The 25,354-nt window shown below is 40.5% G+C and overlaps 1 protein-coding gene across 8 annotated transcripts in view; it reads right to left on the reverse strand.

The window, feature by feature from the left end:
* GRIP1 (glutamate receptor interacting protein 1) overlaps window positions 1-25,354 on the reverse strand; it is a 647,688-nt gene that overhangs the window by 97,939 nt on the left and 524,395 nt on the right. For all 8 annotated transcript variants that reach the window (XM_073651743.1, XM_073651737.1, XM_073651736.1 and 5 more), the window contains exons 5-7: window positions 8,836-8,919; window positions 5,494-5,569; window positions 967-1,112 (exon numbers count right to left, since the gene is read on the reverse strand). In XM_073651743.1, coding sequence (XP_073507844.1) covers window positions 967-1,112; window positions 5,494-5,569; window positions 8,836-8,919 — 306 coding nt within the window. The remainder of the gene's footprint in view (window positions 1-966; window positions 1,113-5,493; window positions 5,570-8,835; window positions 8,920-25,354) is intronic.

A 25,354-nucleotide genomic window follows, 5' to 3' on the forward strand; every position in this document is an offset into this window, starting at 1 on the left:
GCGAGATTTGGTTCTGCACTAATCTAATATTAATGATCAATCCCAAGGCTGGCTAATCAGTTTCATTGGCATGTATTTATTTTGTAAGATCTCTGTTAATGTCTCCAGCTACAAATGCACTTACACTGCACCATTAACATGAATGAGCGTCCCCAGGAACGACTATGACTATGATAATCGTGCAGCCTATACAGGCTGCTGATCCCCCAATGAGCAAGCAAAACGTTTGTTTGTTGGGTGAAATAGTCTTTTGCTTCGCTCAAAAGATCATCATTCTCAGCAGTGCATGAACCTGTGTTAACCGGACTTTGGCTGCCAAGAATAACGGCAGTCTATGCACACTGATCATGCTCATCTGAAATGACGTTGACTTGTATAGATAGGCTATTGAAACGACCACCGACTGTCAAACTACTTGCTGGTTGGCGGTCGTTTAATGCTATGTATTGTGCAGTGTAAGTGGACGATAAGAATGAATCTGACTAATTAAATAATGGTCTGAATTTATCACAATACAGGAATATTAGAATTAAGCAAAAAGATTTGTGGAAACCTGTTCCACTGGCCAATGACCTCACGGCGGTCTACTAATCAGAATAGATGCTAGAGATGCCACAGGTGACAGGAGGTTCACAGGGCTCTGGTTCCGTAGCAAAGGACAACCAATGTGGTTGCTGGACCATGGTCATGGGAATCTTTTTGCTCAACTCTAGGGAATATGTAATGTCCAGAATTGGATAAGCGGGGCGGCTTTTGAAAACAGCATCACATCAGTTCATTGGTTGGTTATAAGCGGCATTATGGCTCCATTAACTTCAACAAATATCAGCTGCAAAACCAGACACATGGTAAGATGAGCTTCAATACCAGACAGTAACATAACCCATTATTCATACATACATTAACATCTGCGAACTGCACGCAGAGCATAAAGATCATTAAGCAGATGATAGGACTCCTGCTTACCCATGACGGAGACTTCATATTCTACAAGTAAGGTCGCTTCTTGGCCGCACTGCTTAAGAATACTCATGGCTTCAGCATGTGTTGTTCCATGTAGGCGAATTCCATCCACGCTCAGCAATCTGTCCCCTGGCTTGATTGTGCCCTCTCTAGAACAGGATGGAAATAACAATCCTTATTAATTTGATGTAATGTGGTTTAGAGATAATAGCCACTCACATAAAATGATTCATTTGCAGCGTTCATGACATCAATCCTACTTGTCCACACTCTTAACATTTACCTTGACAGTTATCAAGCTCTAGGTCACCGAGGGATAGAAATTACTTTAATCTGAAAATCAGTGATGGGAAAATAAGTGCTTATTACTATCTAATGAAGAGCAAGCACACCAGTGCTGTATTCGGCTTTCATACACTATAGCAAGTAAACTTCACTAAAAGGTCAAAGTTTTTCCATACACTCCAGGAAATAGGCTCGACCCACCGCATTATGTTGTGTCCACTCCTTCCAGAGGAACTGTGCTATAGTTATGAATTGCAGACTAACGCCATGTCATATTTTCGGGGTGAAGACCCATAGGCTACAATGTATGAGCCACAGTCTGTAGAACTGAATATACATATATGCCTCATGACAAGGTGTAACATCCCTGGCGGCGTGCTTGCATGGTGCACCACCTCCCACCATGCAAGACCGTAATCTTACCCGTCAGTCCATGCTGCACTGTTTGCTCCATTACCTGCTGTGTCCATGTCTCTTGTCTGATTGCTTAGGGCGTCGGCGCGGCTTTCTGCTTGTTTCTTATAGCTACTGTGTGCACAGTCCTAATGCGTCCCCAGCCTATTGCTGTGAGTCACTGGATACTTCAACCCCCTCCACCCAGTAGGAGGTGCCTGAGCAACACTTTCACTCAGTTTGGCTTTTGCAACTGAGGTGCCAGGTCCTGTCCTTACTCTAGTCTGTCCGCCACCCTGGGGGCTGAGTACCCAGGGCCTTTTCCTGTACCTGTGACTTCTAGTCTGTTTCCTCCACCCTGGGGGCTGAGTTCCCAGGCTCATTCCTGTATCTTGTTCCCGGTTCAGTTCCTGTCTGAACAGTGTCCTAGCCCATTACTTGTTTCTCTCTATGTCCGTACCTTCCCTTTGCCTGCAGTGTCTGAACCTGCACCTAACTCCAACTCGTTGTCTCTGTACTTCTGTTTGTGAGTTTTGTGTCCACTCGCTACTTCATTGTAAGTACCTTGTGTGTATCTGGTTCTGCTTGTCCCCTTTCCCTGCCTACGTATCTACCTCCTGTGTTCTAACCATCTTCCTGTATTTTCCAGTCTGTTCCATGTGAACAGAGCCCTGTCCTGTCTGCCTTCACCTTCTGCTCTGCTTGTTCACCGCTCCGGCGGTTCCGCTCTGCTTGCTCACCGCACCTGCGGTTTTGCTCCGTTCTGCTTGCTCACCACACCTGCGGTTTTGCTCCGCTCTGCTTGCTCACCACACCTGCGGTTTTGCTCCGCTCTGCTTGTTCACCGCTCCTGCGGTTTTGCTCCGCTCTGCTTGTTCACCGCTCCTGCGGTTTTGCTCTGCTAGTCCACCGCACCTGCGGCTCTGTTCCTGTATCCTAGTCTGTACTGGTCCCTATCCAGCCTGCGTTCTTACCTGCCAGTATCTGCCTGTCTGCATTCCAGCCGTGCCTGTCAGCACCCGCCTGTCTGCATACCAGCCGCGCCTGCCAGTACCCACCTGCCGTCATACCAGCCGTGCCGGCCAAGTACCCACCTGCCGTCATACCAGCCGTGCCTGCCAGTACCCACCTGCCATCATAACAGCCGTGCCTGCCAGTACCCACCTGTCTGCATACCAGCTAACCTGCCTGTTCCTGAATTCCCCGGTGTGGGTCAACAGCTGTAACCGGGGTCTGACCTGGAGTAGCACCTGGTCCCTCTGCTCGGTTCCTCCCTGGTTCACGGAGTCGACTGAGCCGCTGTGCGACCTTGGTCAGACCGGGTTGATACTTAGGTCACTCCAGGCACTCCTCGGTTCATGGTACAGTGGGATCACTAATCACGCTCACGCCAGTCAGTCCGGGCGTGAGCGTAACACAAGGTACTGGATATTGGTGAAATAGGTCAAATATATCCAAGACACCACTTTAGGAGCTTCATTGTTTAGTGTTGTAAAAGTTTAGTTTTAAAGGCAATCTAGTCATATGCCCAAACATTAGTAACCTGAAGATATAGGTTTTATTTGCATGAACTTTATTTAGAAAATATTAATACATCACATAACATTGATTCTGCTCTGCTTGTTCACAGCTCTGGTGGTTCCGCTCTGCTTCGCTTGTTTACCGCACCTGTGGTTTTGCTCCGCTTTGCTTGTTCTCCGCACCTTCGGTTTTGCTCCGCTCTGCTTGCTCACCGCACCTGCGGTTTTGCTCCGCTCTGCTTGCTCATCGCACCTGCGGTTTTGCTCCGCTCTGCTTTCTCACCGCACCGGCGGTTTTGCTCCGCTCTGCTTGCTCACCGGCGGTTTTGCTCCGCTCTGCTTGCTCAACGCACCTGCAGTTTTGCTCCGCTCTGCTTGTTTACCGCTCCTGCGGTTTTGCTCCATTCTGCTTGTTCACTGCTCCTGCGGTTTTGCTCTGCTAGTCCACCACACCTGCGGCTCTGTTCCTGTATCCCAGTCTGTACTGGTCCCTATCCAGTCTGCGTTCTTACCTGCCAGTATCTGCCTGTCTGCATTCCAGCCGTGCCTGTCAGCACCCGCCTATCTGCATACCAGCCGCGCCTGCCAGTACCCACCTACCGTCATACCAGCCGTGCCTGCTAAGTACCCACCGGCACCTAACTCCTAACCATCTTCCTGTATTTTCCAGTCTGTTCCATGTGAACAGAGCCCTGTTCTGTCTGCCTTCACCTTCTGCTCTGCTTGTTCACCGCTCTGGCGGTTCCGCTCTGCTCCGATTGTCCACCGCTCTGGCGGTTCCGCTCTGTTCCGCTTGTTTACCGCACCTGCGGTTCTGTTCTGCTCTGCTTGCTTACCGCACCTGCGGTTTTGCTCCGCTCTGCTTGCTCACCGCACCTGCGGTTTTTCTCTGCTTGCTCACCACACCTGAGGTTTTGCTCCTGTCTGCATTCCAGCCGTGCCTGTCAGCATCCGCCAGTCTGCATACCAGCCGCGCCTGCAAGTACCCACCTGACTACATACCAGCCGTGCCTGCTAAGTACCCACCTGCCGTCATACCAGCCGTGCCAGCCAGTACCCACCTGTCTGCATACCAGCTAACCGGCCTGTTCAAAAGGTGTATCCAAACTTTTGGTCTGTACTGTATAATCACCGTGTATATGATATGTAGTTTTATGAATTTATGCTGCACAGTCACTTTATTTTATATACTAGCTACACTATTCATAATAATATTTATAATGCCTATGGGGATTAATTATAATTGAATCATCATGCACAATTTATTCTATGTAATTGAATCTATTGAATCTTAAATAGCTGACCATATTTATTTATGTTGCACTAACAACCATCTACTATATCTATACCTATACATGAAAATAGCTATTTTTTTTATCTTTCTCCATAATAGATATATTTGTTTGTACTACTAAGAGAAGAATCCTATGTTTATTATAGATATAGGTATATGTTGACCCACACCCCCTGCATGTTATTCCACTTGTCGCAAATTTTCTTCCCTTTTCTTTTAATGTTTTGTACAATTGCAATAAAATCTTTATTAATTATAAACTACTTGGTTGTGTATCATAATTTTTATGATAATCATGATTTTATGATTATCATAATTTTTAGGTTTAATAGTTCCAGTGGATACACAACGCTTATGCAAATTTTGAATATGTGCAAACTATTAATCTGCAGATTAACCATATATCTGTAGGTTAACAGCATTTGGGGACTGTGATTAAAACTGTGATGTCTCTCTCGATAGTGTAATCTCTTGCTTTTTTCCCACTTGCATTAACCAATTATTGCTACAAACAGTCAGAAACACCTGATTAAGAAAGGACAGGTGGTCATTTTACGGCATTAAATGTACGTACATAAGAATGTATTAATGTATTCTGCTCTAAATATGCTGAAAAACACACAAAAGAAAACACAAAAAAAAAAACCAAGAAAAAAAAACGTACATTTCGGAAGACTCCTCTTATGCTTAGGGAGTGAACAGGCAACAGGCTTGTAGTTTAGATTTATTTTTTATTTCTTCTGTCTGCTGGTCTCAGAAGTTTTGAATAATGTTAAGTATTGCCATCATAAGTCATCGTATTATATTGTGGCTAAGATTGCTCTGACAAAGTAAAATCCAGCCGTAATAGCTGATAACGGGTAAAAGAGGGGAGGCATAAGCATCCTGTGCAAATCTTATTGTCGCTGCTGCTTTTAATACATAGTAAGGGCTTTTACATTCATTATCCTTGCTTATAGCATTTGATGCGTAGCTTATCTGCTTGTGTGCCAGAGCAACCCAGATCCATCTGTATTGCCAGAGAAAGATGTATTGTACCTGTCAGCTGGTCCTCCAGGTCTAACGCAAGTTATTACAACAGGACGAGATTTATTTCTGTCCTCATGCGCTCCTCCTGGAAACAACAAAACAGAATACATTTATTGCTCAAAGCGCATATACATTCTGCTCGCTGCATAGCCTAAAGGATATTAGCAGCAGCCATTCCATGTGAAGATCATATTCAGTCCTTCCTGGCTTTCTAATATAAAACAAGACAGATATACTTTTAGGATGTCTTCTACAAAAATAAAAAAAATTCTAAAGGTCAATAGAAAGAAATGAGAAAAATGCAAAAGTCTCAACCTTTAAAGTCGGATAGGAAGTAGAGATTACAAAAACAGATAATATGCACTTTCCCTGAAAAAAGCAGAATAGATGAAGAATAAAGCTAAATCTATTTGTGGTCTGTTTTTACAACTATATTGTGCATACATGTACCCTTTAAATTGCAAAGTGCTGAGAAGTGTCTTGCCGCTATATAGATATAAATTATTATTATTTTTATGATTATAACTGGTTGAATTTCAATGTCTTATTTGCTTGTGCCATATTTGCTTGTGCCATATTTGCTTGTTCCATATTTCTCATTTTACTCCATATATTACACAAAGCACTTTCTGCCCTGCACCTTGCAGGAGTATCAGTGTAATGAGAATTGGTTATGTACTAATAATTTCAATACTTTCCAGCCTAAAAGTCCCCATACACATTAGACTAAATTCGGCTGAACCAGCTGATATCGGTGGGATAGGTAGGCGGTCTGATGTGTATGGGGTCCTCCTGGCTATCCCCCCTACAGATGATGTTGGAGAAGAGAAGAATTGGTACACTGAAATTCCTACGGCTGATCCTTTTGTTCTCCGGAAGATGCTTAAAAAGAGTCTTCACTTTGAATCTTCCCTTCACACATGTACTTATAAACACATGTATTAAAGAAAAACTCTTTATAAAGGACATGTATCATAGGAAGATTCTTTATAAGCAAATGTAAGAGGGCAAGACTCTTTATAAGCACATGTATGAAAGGAAGACTTTATAAGCATGTGTATGAAAGGAAGATTTTGTAAGGACATGTATGAAGAGCGGACTCTTTATAAACACATGTATGAAGAGCGGACTCTTTATAAGCACATGTATGAAAGGAAGACTTTATAAGCACATGTATGAAGAGCGGACTCTTTATAAGCACATGTATGAAGAGCGGACTCTTTATAAGCACATGTATGAAGAGCGGACTCTTTATAAGCACATGTATGAAGAGCGGACTCTTTATAAGCACATGTATGAAGAGCGGACTCTTTATAAGCACATGTATGAAGAGCGGACTCTTTATAAGCACATGTATGAAGAGCGGACTCTTTATAAGCACATGTATGAAGAGCGGACTCTTTATAAGCACATGTATGAAGAGCGGACTCTTTATAAGCACATGTATGAAGAGCGGACTCTTTATAAGCACGTGTATGAAAGGAAGACTCTTTATAAGCACATGTATGAAGAGCGGACTCTTTATATGCACATGTATGAGGGTAAGACTCTTTATAAGCACATGTATGAACGGAAGACACTGGTTATAAACCCATGTATGAAGTGAAGATTCTTTATAAGCACATGTATGAAGGATAGACTTTATAAGAACGTGTATGAGGTGAAGACTCTTTATATGCACATGCATGAGGGCAAGACTCTTTATAAGTACATGTATGAAGGGAAGACTCTATTAGCACACAAATGATAGGAAGACTCTTTATAAACACATATATGAAGTGAAGTCTCTTTACTAGCATGTGTATGAAGGGAAAATTCTTCATAAACAGATATATGTAGGGAAGACTCTATATAAGCACATGTATGACCGGAAGAATCTTTATATGAAAATGTATGAAGGACAGACTCTTTATGCACATGTTGTAAGGGAAGACTTTTTATAAGCAAATATATGAAGGGAAGACTCTTTATAAACACATGTATGAAGGGGAAGACTTTCTAAGCACGTGTATGAAGGGAAGAATCTTTCTAAGCACGTGTATGAAGGGAAGACTCTTTATAAGAATATGTATGAAGGGAAGATTATAAGCACACAAATTATGGGAAGACTCTTTATAAGTACATGTATGAAGGGAAGACTTTTTATTAGCACATAAAACATGGGAAGACTCTTTATAAACATATATATGAAGTGAGGTCTCGTTATTAGCATGTGTATGAAGGGGAAATTCTTTATAAACAGATATATGTAGGGAATACTTTATATAAGCACAAGTATGAGGGGAAGACTTTTTATAAGCAAATGTATGAAGGGAAGACTCTTTGTGTGCACATGTATGACGAGAAGACTCATTATAAGTAAATGTATGAAAGGAAGACTCATAAGTAAAAGTCTGAAGGCTAGACTATTTATAAGCACATTGATGAAGGAAGGATTCTTTATAAACACATGTTTGAAAGGAAGACAGTTTAAGTAATTTCTTGGCTTTGGATACCAAACCACTTGAAGACATGCTTACTATATAAATTTAATACTACCTAATTTAATGTATTACTACTATCCAATATGGATTCACACAAGTAAAAACTAAACCATTACAAAGGAAGAAGTGTTGTAATAGGAGATTGCCTCAGGTGCACACAGGGAGCATGCAATTGCACACTTTGTATTGATTCCAAAGAACATTGATGGAGTTCTCCTTTAACCCCGCTTTCTTCTGCACGCTATTCAGGATGATGACATTTGCAGGATATATATATGCAGTTTGCTTACATTTCCTAGCTTTGCAAAATTGGTAACAGGTTGCTAAAGTGTTTTCAGATGTTCTGCAAAATTAGTTTCTTATCTTTTAATGAAAATCTAAGGATATTTGTACCGGGTAGTGAATTAACTAAAAAGAATATTGTTTTACGTCTTCAGCAAAGGATCTTACTGATATAGATTTAGCAATCAAGTAAAAGTGTTGAAAGGCTGCAAAACAGACCATAGCAAACAAGCTTAGAGGATTCAAAGAGAATACAGCTTTCATCATGTGTAGCAAAATAATACAGAAAATGTAATTTACCATCATGTTAGAGACTTTCAAAAAGGCTATCAGGGGAGATGCATTGAAAAAAAATTACAATTGCACGCAATACATTTTCTCCAAGAACCTACACTTTTTATATGCATAGTGGCTGGTAACTGCATAGTGTAGGTAATGGTTAATATCAGAGATACTAAAACTACACTGCTATCACCACCTCTGTAAAACAGCAATTTTTGGAACTGAAACTCTTATAGCTACAAAAGAAAATAATTCACCATTTCAACAAGATGGGTATAATATTAATTTCCAAAATGTTACTTACCTCGTATTACAAATCCAAATGTGTTACCTTCTTTGTGAAGGGTCACTTCAACAGTCCGAAAAATCACCCCTGATCCTTGTATTGCTGAGGTGAAACAGAAAAGAAAGAAGGCTATATATTACAGGTAGAATTTTTTCTAAAATCTATTACCAGCAGACACAGATAATTATGTAGACATAAAAATAAAAAAGTAGGTAAAATAAACAATCATCAAACAACCATGGAATTGATAAGATAATAAAAATATATATATAAATATGAATGTACTTTATATACGTACACACAGACAAACATATATCATATATATATATATACATACATACACACACACATATGTATACACATACATATACACACACAGACACACACACGCACACACATATGTATACACACACATACATGAAGGCCAACTTCATAGGAAGCCAATTAAGTAGGATGAAACAGATCGGGTAACTAAATAAACACAGAAGGAACATACAATTCGATGAATATGTTTCCATCTACTTTTCCCTCTTTCTCATGCCTATGTATAGTCTATTCATCTGTGTATGTATAATACTATAGTAATTCTTGGGTTTTATAACTTCATCTTATTTATAAAGGTACTACAATTTTCCAGAGTGCTGTATAAATATTGCAGGCAGGTAAACCTACAATATTAATATAAAACTGTAAAATGTAATAACAGCAGGCACCAACAGAAAGAAAGAACTGAGAGTTAAAAGAACACAATATCCTATACAGGTGAATGGATACATCAATAACTGTTCACAGTGTAATTTGATAATGTTTTTTTGGTTTTTTTTTTTTTTTTTAAGACAAATGTGATTAAATGAAAAACAAAAAATCATGATAAAGTGAAAGAGTAACCGTCCTTTTAATTTTTATTTCATAAATAAATAGTACACATGAAAATAAGCAATTTTGTAATATATCTTATAAGAAAGATCTGCTCCTTTCTCTGCCAGAATTGATCAGTGATTATCAAAATTCTCAATTCTGAGGTAAAATCCGTATTCAGTGAAGACAGACTTTCCCATTACTGAAATAGGAGATGACAGCTGCTACTGATGAGGTTCTATGTAGATGGAAGGAGGAGGAGCTAGAGGCAGGGCTCCTTCCTCCTCCTCCTCCCCCTTCAAAATAGATAGGAGATGACGGCTGCTACTTATGAGATTCTCTGTATTAATACATTAAAGAGGTGGTCTCATGAAGACATGCCCTATTAGAACTTGTAGAACAGGGATCCCCCAATCCATAAGGCAGAATGAGGTGATCTCTGAAAGACTCAAGCCATTTTTGCATTACATGGATGGGCATTCATATAAAACAGCACTACGTAATATTACATTTTCCCAGCTCTTGCTGGCAGTGTGTGGGACGTGCTTGAAGCACGATCTGAGCATGATCTGTGATTAGATAGCCCCTTTAAAATAGATTGTATTCTGCACAGAATAATATTTTTACCCCAGATAGAATGCTGAAAAACTCAATATCATATGGAGACCACAATAGGCAAACAGAAATTGTTTATTTACTCTGTAAAATAAATAAAAGTTTTTTTTTTCAGGAATTATAAATTGAAGACCTAGCCTCAGGATAGGTAGCAACTCAAGACAGACCCTAAAAGGTAGTAAAAGACAATCAATGCAATTAATGCAGACGTTTATGTATGATCTATATATACTCAAAGCATGCAACACTTTGTAATGATTTTTCACAATTCTTTACAAGCACATGAATGAAGGGAACACACATGAATAAAGGGAATACTCTTCATAAGCATGTTTATGAAGGGGAGACTCTTTATTAGCACACAAGTGATGGGAAGACTCTTTACTAGCATGTGTATGAAGGGAAAATTCTTTATAAACGGATATATGTAAGGAAGACTCTATATAAGCACAAGTATGAGGGGAAGACTCTTTATAATCAAATATATGAAGGCAAGACTCTTTAAAAGGCTGTGTGCCCACGAAGCATTTTCCAAGCGTTTATGCTGCGGAATTCACGCAGCGTAAACGCTTGGGAAACGCTTGGTAATCCGCACCCCATGGTCCCCAATGACAAGCCGCAATGTCAATGCCCATGCTGCGGATTTTTCCGCAGCATTTATGCTGCGCTCAAAAATCCGCAGCATGTCCATTAATTTTGCGGACACGCAGCGTAATCGTCACCATTGACTTGCATTGGACCGCGCAGACATCCGCATCACTACATGTGGATAAGCGGATATCACACGGTTCAATGTGCGGATGGTACCCGGGTTTGGAGAAGATGAGACTCTCATCCAGACCTGGGTACCATAGAACCTGTAAAAAAAAAAGAATTTAAAATAAAAAATAAAGATTATGCTTACCTTCTGATGTCCTCCCGGTGTTTTGTCTGCTCCGTCCGGTCTCTTGCATTGCTTGCGCTGTTGTGAAGGACCTGCCATGACGTCATTGAGTCATGTGACCTGACACATGACTGAATGATGTCACCGCAGGTCCTTCACAACAGCACGAGCAATGCAAGAGACCGGACGCAGCGGAGATAACACTGGGACGACATCGGAAGGTAAGCATAATCTTTATTTTTTACCATTCTTAATCTTTTTTTTTAACTAACTTGGTCACACTACTATAAATCCATGCCGGTTACATGGATTTATATAGTGTGAACAAGTTGTCAAGCACTTTTCCAAGTGATGCTAAAATCGCTTGGAAAGCGCTTGATAACCCGCATGCAGAAATGCATGCAAAGACACTTGACAAACGCTTCTACCTGGCGGGAAAAACGCATATAAAATCCGCATGCGTTTTTCCTGCCAGGGAGAAGCGGAAAAAATATGCAGCATTTCTGCATCGTGGGCACATAGCCTAAGAATATGTATGAAGGGAAGACTATAAGCACACAAATGATGGGAAGACTCTTTATAGGTACATGTATGAAGGGAAGACTCTATATAAGCACAAGTATGAGGGGGAAGACTCTATATGCATATGCTGTAAGGGAAGACTTTTTATAAGCAAATGTATGAAGGGAAGACTTTTTATATATGCTCGTGTATGAAGGGAAGACTTTTTATAAGCTCATGTACGAAGGAAAGACTATAATAATAATAATCTTTTTTATTTATATAGCGCCAACATATTCCGCAGCGCTTTACAATTCTGACAATTTACAGACTTTATGGACACTGTCTCCATTGCGGCTCACAGTCTAGATTCCCTGTCAGTATGTCTTTGGAGTGTGGCAGGAAACCGGAGAACCCGGAAGAAACCCATGCAAACACCGGGAGAACATACAAACTCCTTGCAGGTGGTGATCTTGGTGGGATTTGAACCCAGGACCCCAGCGCTGCAAAGCAACAGTGCTGCTAACCACTGAGTCACCGTACTGCCCTATGAGCCCTAAGACTATGAGCTCATGTATGAAGGGAAGACACTTTACAAGCAAATGTATAAAGGGAAGACTCTTTATATTCACATGTATTAAGGGAAGTCCGTATAAGCAAATAATAGTAAAAGACAACCAATGCAATTAATGCAGACGATCTATATATATTCAAAGCATGCAACACTTATTAATGATTTATCACAATTTACAATAGCTAAATATGGGTTAAAAAATGAAAAGCATTACGTAAGTTTTGAGGTTATTTATACTTTGATTTAATTACTAAAATTGTTCTTTATAAAATACACATAGGCAGCCCTAACATATAGATCTATACAGTAAATAAAGATTTCATATAGAGAAAGAAACAAATCATCTGCTTTAATATCTAGAATAGTGCCACAAAGTATGAACCTTGGCTTCTGACATTGACTTTTCCCGCCATTCCATATGGTATCACATAATGTAATAAGGTAAATGACCCTACAAACTCATTAGAACAATGTACTGAAAAGTGAAAAGGTTAATTTTAATTCTCCACTTGGCACACAAAGAATCTAGGCAAGGTTTTTACAACAATATTGTATGAGACTAATTCCTAACAACTTACAGACAACACATTGACAACAGCCAATGGGCCATTATTATAGACATTCATAATAAGCAAAGGGAATACCAATGCAGAAGACCCATTTACAGTTAGTTATATGGGTAATGTAAATCCAAAGAAATACAGTAAAAATTCCAGAAGTAAACAATTACAATTAAATTCTGGTATAAAGAAGTGGCAAGTATAGCTGTAAACACCATGTTGTGTGTAAAATTGAGCACATTATCCAGGGTAGCATTTTTCAATTATACTATTTATTCTTCAAGTAGACGGACCATTCACTCGTACAGTATTCAATTACCTTTTCATCAGTAAAAACATAATTCGAACTCACAGTGTATCAGCAGGATGAGAAGGTTTGTATAATTATTCCTCGTTGATGGTTTAAGTACAAATTCCAATCCCGTCAGTCCCATTATTAAAGCACTGCATGTAGTATATGCTTTATGGTGCCAATGCAGGGTGGCGCACCGGGCTTTATTTCACAAAATGTTCTCACTGAACTATTGGCCATTGGCAAGTTGAGCTTTGGGCAGCAAGGCCACATCTCTCCGAGACATTTCTGAGTCATGTGGCCCAATTTGTTATCTCCATATTTCTAATGCATCTCAGCATTTCCCGTCTATGCAGCCAACGGTATTTGTTGTGAGATATATTACATTTTGGCTGCTCTGAAGGTAGATGAAGTGACCAACTCATTTGATGTCACGCCAGCTCTTTGTCACAGTGATGACTTCCACACCGTATGCTGGACCCCTGGGCAATGAATCACAGCTGCCATCTTATCCTCTAAATGCAATTGATTCAGACCTGAAGAATTGTAGATTGAATTGGCAACGGAAAGTAGAATGGTTTCCTATGCCATGCCTTCATTTCTGCCAAAGATCACAATAACTTCATTTCAGTAGAGAACTTAGTATACTAAGCATCAAAGCAGAAAGATGTATTCCTCATTGACTCATAGCTTATACTCCCATTCAGGCTATCCGGGGGTGTACAGGATAGAATATCTGGCAGAGTAGACAGACATGAAAGCAACAGTTCTTCGTAAGCAGCTTATTCTCACAAGTTATTTTCCTTGGCACTATCCCTATTAGATCTAGAATAGTACGGTTACACTTTGTGACAAAAATGGTACTAATAGAATTGGCAACTGAAGCTTGTTATATAGTATAGCTGAATGTATAGGACTTCATACATAACAGGGGGGTCTACCAGAATTATACAAAACACTATAAAGAGTACTTATCACCAATCTGGGGCCGCCAATTGTTATTAAATAAAAAGCTGAGCAGCTTCAGATAGGTCAAAATTAGAAAAGTCACAAATTAGCAAAAAGTGACCAGAAGTCCCAATGCCCCTCAAAAGGGCCCAACTTCCTAGCATAAGTTGGGTTCCAACTTTTGGTTTGTGGGATATCCAAAAAATTAAAGATATATCAATTAGTATGTTAAAGAAGCACTCTTAATTTTTTATTAACTAAACCTGTGTAAATGTGTGTTAATATACTCACAGATTGCCATCTTTCCTGGTTTCCAGCACCACTCCGGTCCTTTCCTCACTCATGGAACTTTTATCCCAACACGCCGGATCACACTGGAGTCCATGTGTGAACCGGAAGTGTCTTTTACCATACAAGTCTATGGAGCGTCAGATCTAGACTTCTTAACCCCTTCACCCTCGGGCAATTTTCCGTTTTTTCCTCCCCTTCTTCTAAGAGTCATCACTTTTTTATTTTTTTCTGTCCATGCACCCGTATGAGGGCTTGTTTTTTGCGTGCCAAGTTGTACTTTTGAATTACATCATTCATTTTATCATGTGATGCATTGGAAAGTGGGAAATTACAAGTGTGTTGAAATTACAAAAAAAAGTGCAATTCCACAATTGTTTTTTATTTATTTTTTTATTTACTATGGTCACTATATGGTAAAACTGACCTGGCAACATGATTCTCCAGGTCAGTACGAGTACGCAGATACAAAACATGCATACTTGTTTGTTTTTTTTATTGAAGTGGTGAAAAAAATTTCAGAAATTTGTAAGAAAAAGAAAATTTACTTTTGTCGACATTTTCCGAGACCCGTAACGTTTTCATTTTTTGGGATATAGGGCTTTGTGATGGATTATCTTGTGCACCCTGAGCGGACGTTTTTACTAATCACATTTTGGGGTAGATACGATGTTCTGATCACCTCTTATTGCATTTTACTGCAATGTTGTGGTGGCCAAAAAGAACGCAATTCTGGAATTCAGATTTTTTTTTTACGCTACACCATTTACTGATTGGATTAATCAACCTTATATTTTGAAAGACCAGACTTTTACAAATGCAGCGATACCAAACGTGTATTTTTTTTTTATTGCTTTATTTAGAATGGGGCAAAAGTGTTGCAGTTTGAACTTGTTTTTTTTTTCCTTCTATTTTTAAAAATGTTATTTCACTTTTTACTTTATTTAATAGTCTCCTTAGGGGACTTGAATCTGCGATTGTCTGATCGCTTGTGCTATACATAGTAGTAGATCAGCAATGCTATGCGCATAGCTAAAATTACAATCTCCTAAGAACAACAGCCATGGGCTGGCTTACACAGGAAGATCGTAATGACAGGTACTGGGGTCATCAGCAGACCCACGGCTATCAAGACAACCCAACGGCACACAGAAACCACGTCAAGGGAGCGCTGAAGGGAGCGTGGCATGACGAGCCCCCCTGCTGGTGAGTGTTAAATGCTGCTGTCAGAGATTAATAGCAGGATTTAACAGGTTAACAGTCGCTGTTAAATGCACATCAGTCATCATGTGCGGGGAAAGATGTGAGCTCGCGCCGAGCCGGCATCAAAGTTAATGACACGACTTTTGACGTACATGATGTACATGTACGTCAAAAGTCATCAAGGGGTTAAGCTTGTATTGTAAAAGACTTCTGGCTCACACATGGAGACTAGTATGACCCGGCGAGTTGGAATAAAAGTAATATGAGTGAGTAAAGGATCAGAGGGGCAGTGAAAACAGGGGAAGATGGCAATCGATAAATATATTAACATACTTATACTACACTAGATGGTGGCCCGATTCTAACGCATAGGGTATTCTAGAATATGTATGTAGTTTATTCTGTCATCCTCATTGGTGTATTTTCGCTTACGATCCATTGGAAGACGGGAAGCGTAAATCGTGATAGCGTACAGTAAAGAAGTATCTGATCAGCGCACTGTGACTGACTGAATGTGTTCAGTAAACGTGAGTGAACTATGTGGAACTGTGACTGACAGAACTTGTTCAGTAAACTTGACTGAACTAGGTGGCACTGTGACTGACAGAACTTGTCCAGTAAACGTGACTGAACTACGTGGCACTGTGACTGACAGAACTTATTCGTTAAACGTGAGTGAACTAGGTGGCACTGTGACTGACAGAACGTGTTCAGTAAACGTGACTGAACTACGTGGCACTGTGACTGACAGAACTTATTCGTTAAACGTGAGTGAACTAGGTGGCACTGTGACTGACAGAACGTGTTCAGTAAACATGACTGAACTACGTGGCACTGTGACTGACAGAACTTGTCCAGTAAACGTGACTGAACTACGTGGCACTGTGACTGACAGAACTTATTCGTTAAACGTGAGTGAACTAGGTGGCACTGTGACTGACAGAACGTGTTCAGTAAACATGACTGAACTACGTGGCACTGTGACTGACAGAACTTGTCCAGTAAACGTGACTGAACTACGTGGCACTGTGACTGACAGAACTTATTCGTTAAACGTGAGTGAACTAGGTGGCACTGTGACTGACAGAACGTGTTCAGTAAACGTGACTGAACTACGTGGCACTGTGACTGACAGAACTTGTCCAGTAAACATGACTGAACTAAGTGGCACTGTGACTGACAGAACTTATTCGTTAAACGTGAGTGAACTAGGTGGCACTGTGACTGACAGAACGTGTTCAGTAAACGTGACTGAACTACGTGGCACTGTGACTGACAGAACTTATTCGTTAAACGTGAGTGAACTAGGTGGCACTGTGACTGACAGGACGTGTTCAGTAAACGTGACTGAACTACGTGGCACTGTGACTGACAGAACTTGTCCAGTAAACGTGACTGAACTACGTGGCACTGCGACTGACAGAACTTGTCCAGTAAACGTGACTGAACTAAGTGGCACTGCGACTGACAGAACTTGTCCAGTAAACGTGACTGAACTACGTGGCACTGTGACTGACAGAACTTATTCGTTAAACGTGAGTGAACTAGGTGGCACTGTGACTGACAGAACTTGTTCAGTAAACTTGACTGAACTAGGTGGCACTGTGACTGACAGAACTTGTCCAGTAAACGTGACTGAACTACGTGGCACTGTGACTGACAGAACTTATTCGTTAAACGTGAGTGAACTAGGTGGCACTGTGACTGACAGAACGTGTTCAGTAAACGTGACTGAACTACGTGGCACTGTGACTGACAGAACTTATTCGTTAAACGTGAGTGAACTAGGTGGCACTGTGACTGACAGAACGTGTTCAGTAAACATGACTGAACTACGTGGCACTGTGACTGACAGAACTTGTCCAGTAAACGTGACTGAACTACGTGGCACTGTGACTGACAGAACTTATTCGTTAAACGTGAGTGAACTAGGTGGCACTGTGACTGACAGAACGTGTTCAGTAAACATGACTGAACTACGTGGCACTGTGACTGACAGAACTTGTCCAGTAAACGTGACTGAACTACGTGGCACTGTGACTGACAGAACTTATTCGTTAAACGTGAGTGAACTAGGTGGCACTGTGACTGACAGAACGTGTTCAGTAAACGTGACTGAACTACGTGGCACTGTGACTGACAGAACTTGTCCAGTAAACATGACTGAACTAAGTGGCACTGTGACTGACAGAACTTATTCGTTAAACGTGAGTGAACTAGGTGGCACTGTGACTGACAGAACGTGTTCAGTAAACGTGACTGAACTACGTGGCACTGTGACTGACAGAACTTATTCGTTAAACGTGAGTGAACTAGGTGGCACTGTGACTGACAGGACGTGTTCAGTAAACGTGACTGAACTACGTGGCACTGTGACTGACAGAACTTGTCCAGTAAACGTGACTGAACTACGTGGCACTGCGACTGACAGAACTTGTCCAGTAAACGTGACTGAACTAAGTGGCACTGCGACTGACAGAACTTGTCCAGTAAACGTGACTGAACTACGTGGCACTGTGACTGACAGAACTTATTCGTTAAACGTGAGTGAACTAGGTGGCACTGTGGCTGACAGAACTTGTCCAGTAAACGTGACTGAACTAAGTGGCACTGTGGCTGACAGAACTTGTCCAGTAAACGTGACTGAAATAGGTGGCACTGTGACTGACAGAACGTGTTCAGTAAACGTGACTGAACTACGTGGCACTGCGACTGACATAACTTATTCAGTAAATGTGAGTGAACTATGTCGCACTGTGACTGACAGAACTTGTTCAGTAAACGTGATTGAACTACGTCACGCTGTGACTGGGGATTAAATGCCGCGCCAATATCTCTGATTGGGCACTCCCGGCTGGCCGCGACCAATCAGTGAAACAGTGTTTAAAGGGGTTGTCCACTACTTTAAATTAACCCCCCAATGTATCCCCCCGGGGTCCCTAATGAATTTTGTAAATACCTCATGTTGCCAATACTGCCTGTGCGCGGCGCTATCGCTGACCGAGCACAGGCAGCACGTGACCCCCGGCTGCAGCCGGCTCTTGCTTCCGCTTACGTCACTACTATTTGCGGCTGCAGCCAGGGGTCTCCTGTTCCACGTTGAGTGACAGGTTGTGGGCGGGGTTATCCCCCATCACGTCACACCAGGCATCCACCCCGCGCCCATTCATTGAGGTTCAAATCCCACATCAATTCGCGGCCAGACTGATTGGTCGCTCCAGCCGCTCGCGACCAATCAGCGACACGGGATTTCCGTTACAGACAAACAGACAGAATTAGACGGTTATATACAGTACAGACCAAAAGTTTGGACACACCTTCTCATTTAAAGATTTGTCTGTATTTTCATGGCTTTGAAAATTGTACATTCACACTGAAGGCATCAAAACTATGAATTAACGCGTGGAATTATATACTTAACAAAAAAGTGTGAAACAACTGAAAATATGTCTTATATTCTAGGTTCTTCAAAGTAGCCACCTTTTGCTTTGATGACTGCTTTGCACACTCTTGGCATTCTCTTGATGAGCTTCAAGAGGTAGTCACCGGAAATGGTTTTCACTTCACAGGTGTGCCCTGTCAGGTTTAATAAGTGGGATTTCTTGCCTTATAAATGGGGTTGGGACCATCAGTTGTGTTGTGCAGAAGTCAGGTGGATACACAGCTGATAGTCCTACTGAATAGACTGTCAGAATTTGTATTATGGCAAGAAAAAAGCAGCTAAGTAAAGAAAAACGAGTGGCCATCATTACTTTAAGAAATGAAGGTCAGTCAGTCCGAAAAATGGGGCAAACTTTGAATGTGTCCCCAAGTGCAGTTGCAAAAACCATCAAGCGCTACAAAGAAACTGGCTCACATGAGGACCGCCCCAGGAAAGGAAGACCAAGAGTCATCTCTGCTTCTGAGGATAAGTTTATCCGAGTCACCAGCCTCAGAAATCGCAGGTTAACAGCAGCTCAGATTAAAGACCAGATCAATGCCACACAGAGTTCTAGCAGCAGACACATCTCTACAACAACTGTTAAGAGGAGACTTTGCGCAGCAGGCCTTCATGGTAAAATAGCTGCTAGGAAACCACTGCTAAGGACAGGCAACAAGCAGAAGAGACTTGTTTGGGCCAAAGAACACAAGGAATGGACATTAGACCAGTGGAAATCTGTGCTTTGGTCTGATGAGTCCAAATTTGAGATCTTTGGTTCCAACCACCGTGTCTTTGTGCGACACAGAAAAGGTGAACGGATGGACTCTACATGCCTGGTTCCCACCGTGAAGCATGGAGGAGGAGGTGTGATGGTGTGGGGGTGCTTTGCTGGTGACACTGTTGGAGATTTATTCAAAATTTAAGGCATACTGAACCAGAATGGCTTCCACAGCATCTTGCAGCGACATTCTATTCCATCCGGTTTGCGTTTAGTTGGACCATCATTTATTTTTCAACAGGACAATGACCCCAAACACACCTCCAGGCTGTGTAAGGGCTATTTGACCAAGGAGGAGAGTGATGAGGTGCTACTCCAAATGACCTGGCCTCCACAATCACCAGACCTGAACCCAATCGAGATGGTTTGGGGTGAGCTGGACCGCAGAGTGAAGGCAAAAGGGCCAACAAGTGCTAAGCATCTCTGGGAACTCCTTCAAGATTGTTGGAAGACCATTTCCGGTGACTACCTCTTGAAGCTCATCAAGAGAATGCCAAGAGTGTGCAAAGCAGTCATCAAAGCAAAAGGTGGCTACTTTGAAGAACCTAGAATATAAGACATATTTTCAGTTTTTTCACACTTTTTTGTTAAGTATATAATTCCACATGTGTTAATTCATAGTTTTGATGCCTTCAGTATGAATGTACAATTTTCAAAGTCATGAAAATACAGAAAAATCTTTAAATGAGAAGGTGTGTCCAAACTTTTGGTCTGTACTGTATATAGATTACACACACATTTACACAGGTTTAACAAATAAAAATAAATTGGAAGTGCCTATAGTCACATAACTAGCACAATACCAATTACCGTATGTGGTGCCACATGAAATAAGTCTGTTCATATGCTTGTTTATATAGTGGCAACTGCGGCACTTTACAGACACTGCCATCACTAACATACATTTCCCATTTGGGCCGTGCAGTCCTTAGTGGAATTTGAACAAAGTAAAGTGCTTCTGCTAACCAATGAGCCTCTGAGCTGTATAGTTTATTACATATTATTTTGGATGGAAACTACATTTCTTTATACAAAATCAGTCTGTTTGCAGATGACCTCTTTCTGACTCTCTGATCCTGTCAACTCTATTTGTGAACTCACCAAAATTCTCAAAGCATTCTCAAAAATCTCATATTTCAAGATCTATGAAAGCAAATCTAAAATTCTGCATTTCAATCTTAATGACTTTTCCATACATAAAATTAAAAACCTCTCATCATTCTCTTAGACAGAAAAAGAACTCCCCTATTTAGGTATCTCAATCACCAAAAATATCAATTCTATGATCTCTCTTAACATTGACAATTTAAGCACTACCATAGCTAAGGACTTACTTGCCTTGGGTAATCATGACCTTTCATGGTTGGGTAAAATATTAATAATTAAATCTATCATTCTTCCGAAAATTTTAGACCTTTTCAGAACATTACCTCTTACGATTCCCTCCTCCTCTTTATTGAGGCTACAAAACCAAATTAATTCCTTCATCTGGAATTATAAAAAAGCTAGAGTCCCCACTAACATTCTATACAAGAAGAAACAAAATGGAGGTGCCAATCTCCCTAACATTACAGCTTATTATTTGGCCAATTTGATCAAAGTTCTTACTGATTCATCCCAGATAACCCTCCTGCCTGGTATAATCGGGAACTTCACCAAAATAATAACTCCCCTCCTTGCAACTTGTTATATAAACAATTAATTAAAAATTCTTCCAACTACTCTAATAACCCCATTTTCCAAGCTACTATTTCCGCTTGGGAAAAAATCTCAAAGCCCAGAAGGAAAGTAAAAAAATTCGACATTATTAAAACTCTTCCTTTATCTTTTATAGCTTCTCTCAACAACTCCCTAATCCCCTATCAATGGTCGAATCTTGGCCTTAAAAAAGTAAGAGATTTATACAATGGTGACAATATCTGCTTATACTCTGAATTAAAAACCAAATTTAACCTACCTTCATCTGATTTTTTTCATTTTGTGATCTTAAAAGATTATATAAAACTTTTTTTAATCAATAAACCAAAAACTTCTGAACAATCAGCTCAACTCCTTTGCAATATTAACCACAATCTGTTCTGGGGTACAAAAAAATTATATTCCTGGTTCAACAATGACATTGAAGTCGTTGAAAACTCATATTTCGCCAAATGGGAATCGGACTTAAAAATTTCTCCAGATTTAGACCAATGGGAAGACGCTATAAATTACTCCTACTCAGCCATCTCTTCAAGAATCTTATTATAAAATTTTGACCAGGTGGTATTACACCCCCTCTAGACTATACCATATTAGTTCTGAATCATCTCCATTGTGCTGGAGAAATTGCGGTATTAAAGCCGACCTACTACACATCTTCAGGTCCTGCCCGAAAATCTAAATCTTATGGGATCAAATCTCCTCCCTCATAAACCAATTACTCAACAGATCACTAAAAATCACCCCACAGATGGCCCTACTATCTATTGATTTAGAAACTCTGGAACCTCATTGCAGAGGTCTCATCATACACATTTCTTGTAGTCAAAAACTCACTGGCCTTGTTCTGGAAGAAAACAGACATTCCCAAATTATCAGATATTCTCGACAAAATCTCTACACACAGGGAATTTGAACTTAGATTTGCTATTATAAGTAATTGTCTTCCTAAGCATACCAAAAAATGGGATCTGTGGTCTCATGCTTACTCTTAAAATCCCTTTGCTTGTAAAAGAAGATTTATATTCTGCTATTGGGTGAATATTGATTGTTTATTCTTTATAACTGTTCATTAATGATTATTACTAATGTACTAAGGTATCGTTATGTTTTTTTTTTGTTTTTTTTTACATTACTACTTACCTTTGTCATATCTGTTTACTTTATTGTGCCCTCCTTTATTTCCCTCCTCCGTTTTTCCCATTAGTTCCCCCTACCATACTCCCCACTCCCTTATCTTTTCCTCGTATTACATTTCCCCCTCCCTGTTTTATAAAAAATGTTATCAATAAAAATTATTGGAAAAGGAAACTACATTTCTTTAATAGTCATTCAATATGTCCGAGGTCATATGCAGGGCCACCTACATGGAAACATTTCTAATAAGTCAAAAGTTCCTATTTCTTTGATGCTTCATCAATATTTTCTTCTAAGCTTAGGGCAAGCTCTTTTGCACCCAAGGCATCATGCTTGCCCATAACTTGCCGCCATTAACGTCAATCACAATGATTTTGTAGGAAATGATCCCAGCATTAAATACACACTAATAAATGTCAGCCGAATCTGTTGATCACGTCAGGGGCATCTGACCTCTAATTTGTATAAGTACAGCTTGATTTCTTACATCTCTTTAGGGGAAAGAAGGATCAGGCATGTAGGATTTCAACATCCCCAATCTTTTGTTACCCCAAGGTATGAGTCTTCCTATTGAATTAAAAGTACATGCTTGTCAGCTATAGGGACAACAGCTATATCATATGCATAGCCAGAGTTAGACAGACTCTTCTTTAGAGTTTTAGACGTAGTTTGCCATAACAATGCCAGCCATGGTGCAGTGTACATCTAAAATGTTAGGAAGTGTCAACATAAGACTGCTCATCATAATGTCCTAGTAGCAGTGCCATCCTCTAGTAATCTTATACCAATCTCATCAGAACCAGCTGCAGTACCGACATAAATGCCACACCACAATGTCCCAATAAATAAGAGTCACAGTGTCCATAAGTGCTATTGATGGGTCTACCATCAGCAGCCACACTGCCTCCATGAATACCAGCTCCAGTGACACTTTATTACTTGTCACAGTATCCACTTGCTCGCTCCCTATTCACACACAGGTCCTGCACTGATAATAGAGAGAAGTGCAGGTATACATTGACAGTACTGCCGAAGCAGTGCCTTTTGTGTCTGCCTATCGAGCCTACGTGAAGAGGTTACATTCCCCTAAAGTCTCATACACTCAAATACTGATGACTGCTGTAAAGACTGAGCTGATATCGACTAAATCCATTTGGAAGCAATGCTCAGAGTCCCCTAATGTATCTCTTTCTTGTACTTTTCTATGTGTGCACAAATGTAGCAAGAAATAGAAAAGGCAGATATAAAATAATGACTTGGCTCTATGAGCTCTTTATTCTCTCTGCACTTAACAGGAACACAATCCCTGGCAATAGAGACAAGGCTTTTTGCATATGCATTACATCTGTTTCTCTCATCTCTCTGATTATATAGTAAATGTTCATCTGCATAATGGACATCATCTAAAAAGCGAGAGGCCTGTCAGCATAATGTAAAAGTGGAAGATTTGTTTGATGCATACTGCACATAAGGCAGCCGATTATTCTGCCCGGAGAGGGACCTATGGCAATGACAATACACAGCTCTAAACACCCATGTAATAATAATTTATCTGCCATTTATTCTATCCTGGCACAGCTAAGAGTCCGCTAGTATATGAGCATGCTCACTGACATTGTGTGCCCCCCTCCCACCCCGGGCCATGACAAACTCCGCTCGCTCTAAAGCAGTGGAATAAAACAACGTGCTTGCAGTTTTATCTGCTCCTGTATCACACTATAAGTATGCATACCTTACCAGTATGGAGGGGCAGAGGGTTCCAGGTAATATGGCTGCTCATAGATGGAGGAATAGGTTTTGGAGAGATTTATACTACATTAGGAATTGCCGTGAAAGGCAGCTCCATTTATATCATGCTTTAGATTTAATATGATGCTGTGTTAACGGAAAGAAAAATTAAGTCTATGTCGGCAAGCTCCTAGTCTAGGCAGAGGGGAATTAAAGCACAGCTCTACTTAATACAGGCACTAAGCACAGTCAAGCTGTCTGAAAGATAGATTGTAATGTATTCATCAGCTAATACTAATCTGCCCTAGAAATGAGGAAAGCAGTTTCTGAAAACTTCCCCATAAGGACTAAATTCCATTTAGAATGGGCAATATTTCTGCGTGGTGGTTAAGATATCTTTTTCTGTCTTCCAGAGAGCACAGCTCCCCAGCATTCAGGCCTTCTGCTTTGCAGGTGGTGGTGTGCTCCTGAAGAGTGGCAGTTCAGAACCAGTGAATTGGTCCATACTTAACCCCCTTCATCCCTGGGCGATTTCCTGTTTGTTTTTTTTGTTTTTTTTTACCTTCTTCCAAGAGCCCTAATTTTTATATTTTTCTAGCCATATAGCCATATGAGGGCTTTGTTGTACTTCTGAATAACAGTATTTATTCTGCCACATAGTGTACTGGAAAGCGGGAAAAAAGTTCCAAGTGGAGTAAAATTACAAAAAAAAGTGCAATTCCACCATTGTTTTTTTTTTATTCACAATGTTCAATATATGGTAAAATTGACCTGGCAATATGAGTCCTCAGGTCGGTGCGAGTACACAGATACCGAACATGTATAGTTTGCTTTTTTTATTTACGGTAAGTGTGAAAAAAAAATTCAGAAATTTGTCAAAAAGAAAAACTTCACTTTTGTCGCCATTTTCTGAGACCCGTAAGGTTCTCATTTTTTGGGATCTTGGGCTGGGTGAGGGCTTATTTATTGCGCCCTGAGCTGATGTTTTTATCGATACCATTTTGGGGAAGATATGATGTTTTGATTGCCTCTCATTGCATTTTATTGCACTGT

The sequence above is a fragment of the Phyllobates terribilis genome, unplaced genomic scaffold (assembly GCF_046119375.1).
Source record: "Phyllobates terribilis strain yellow unplaced genomic scaffold, ASM4611937v1 Scaffold_11__3_contigs__length_659146591, whole genome shotgun sequence".
NCBI lineage: Eukaryota > Metazoa > Chordata > Amphibia > Anura > Dendrobatidae > Phyllobates > Phyllobates terribilis.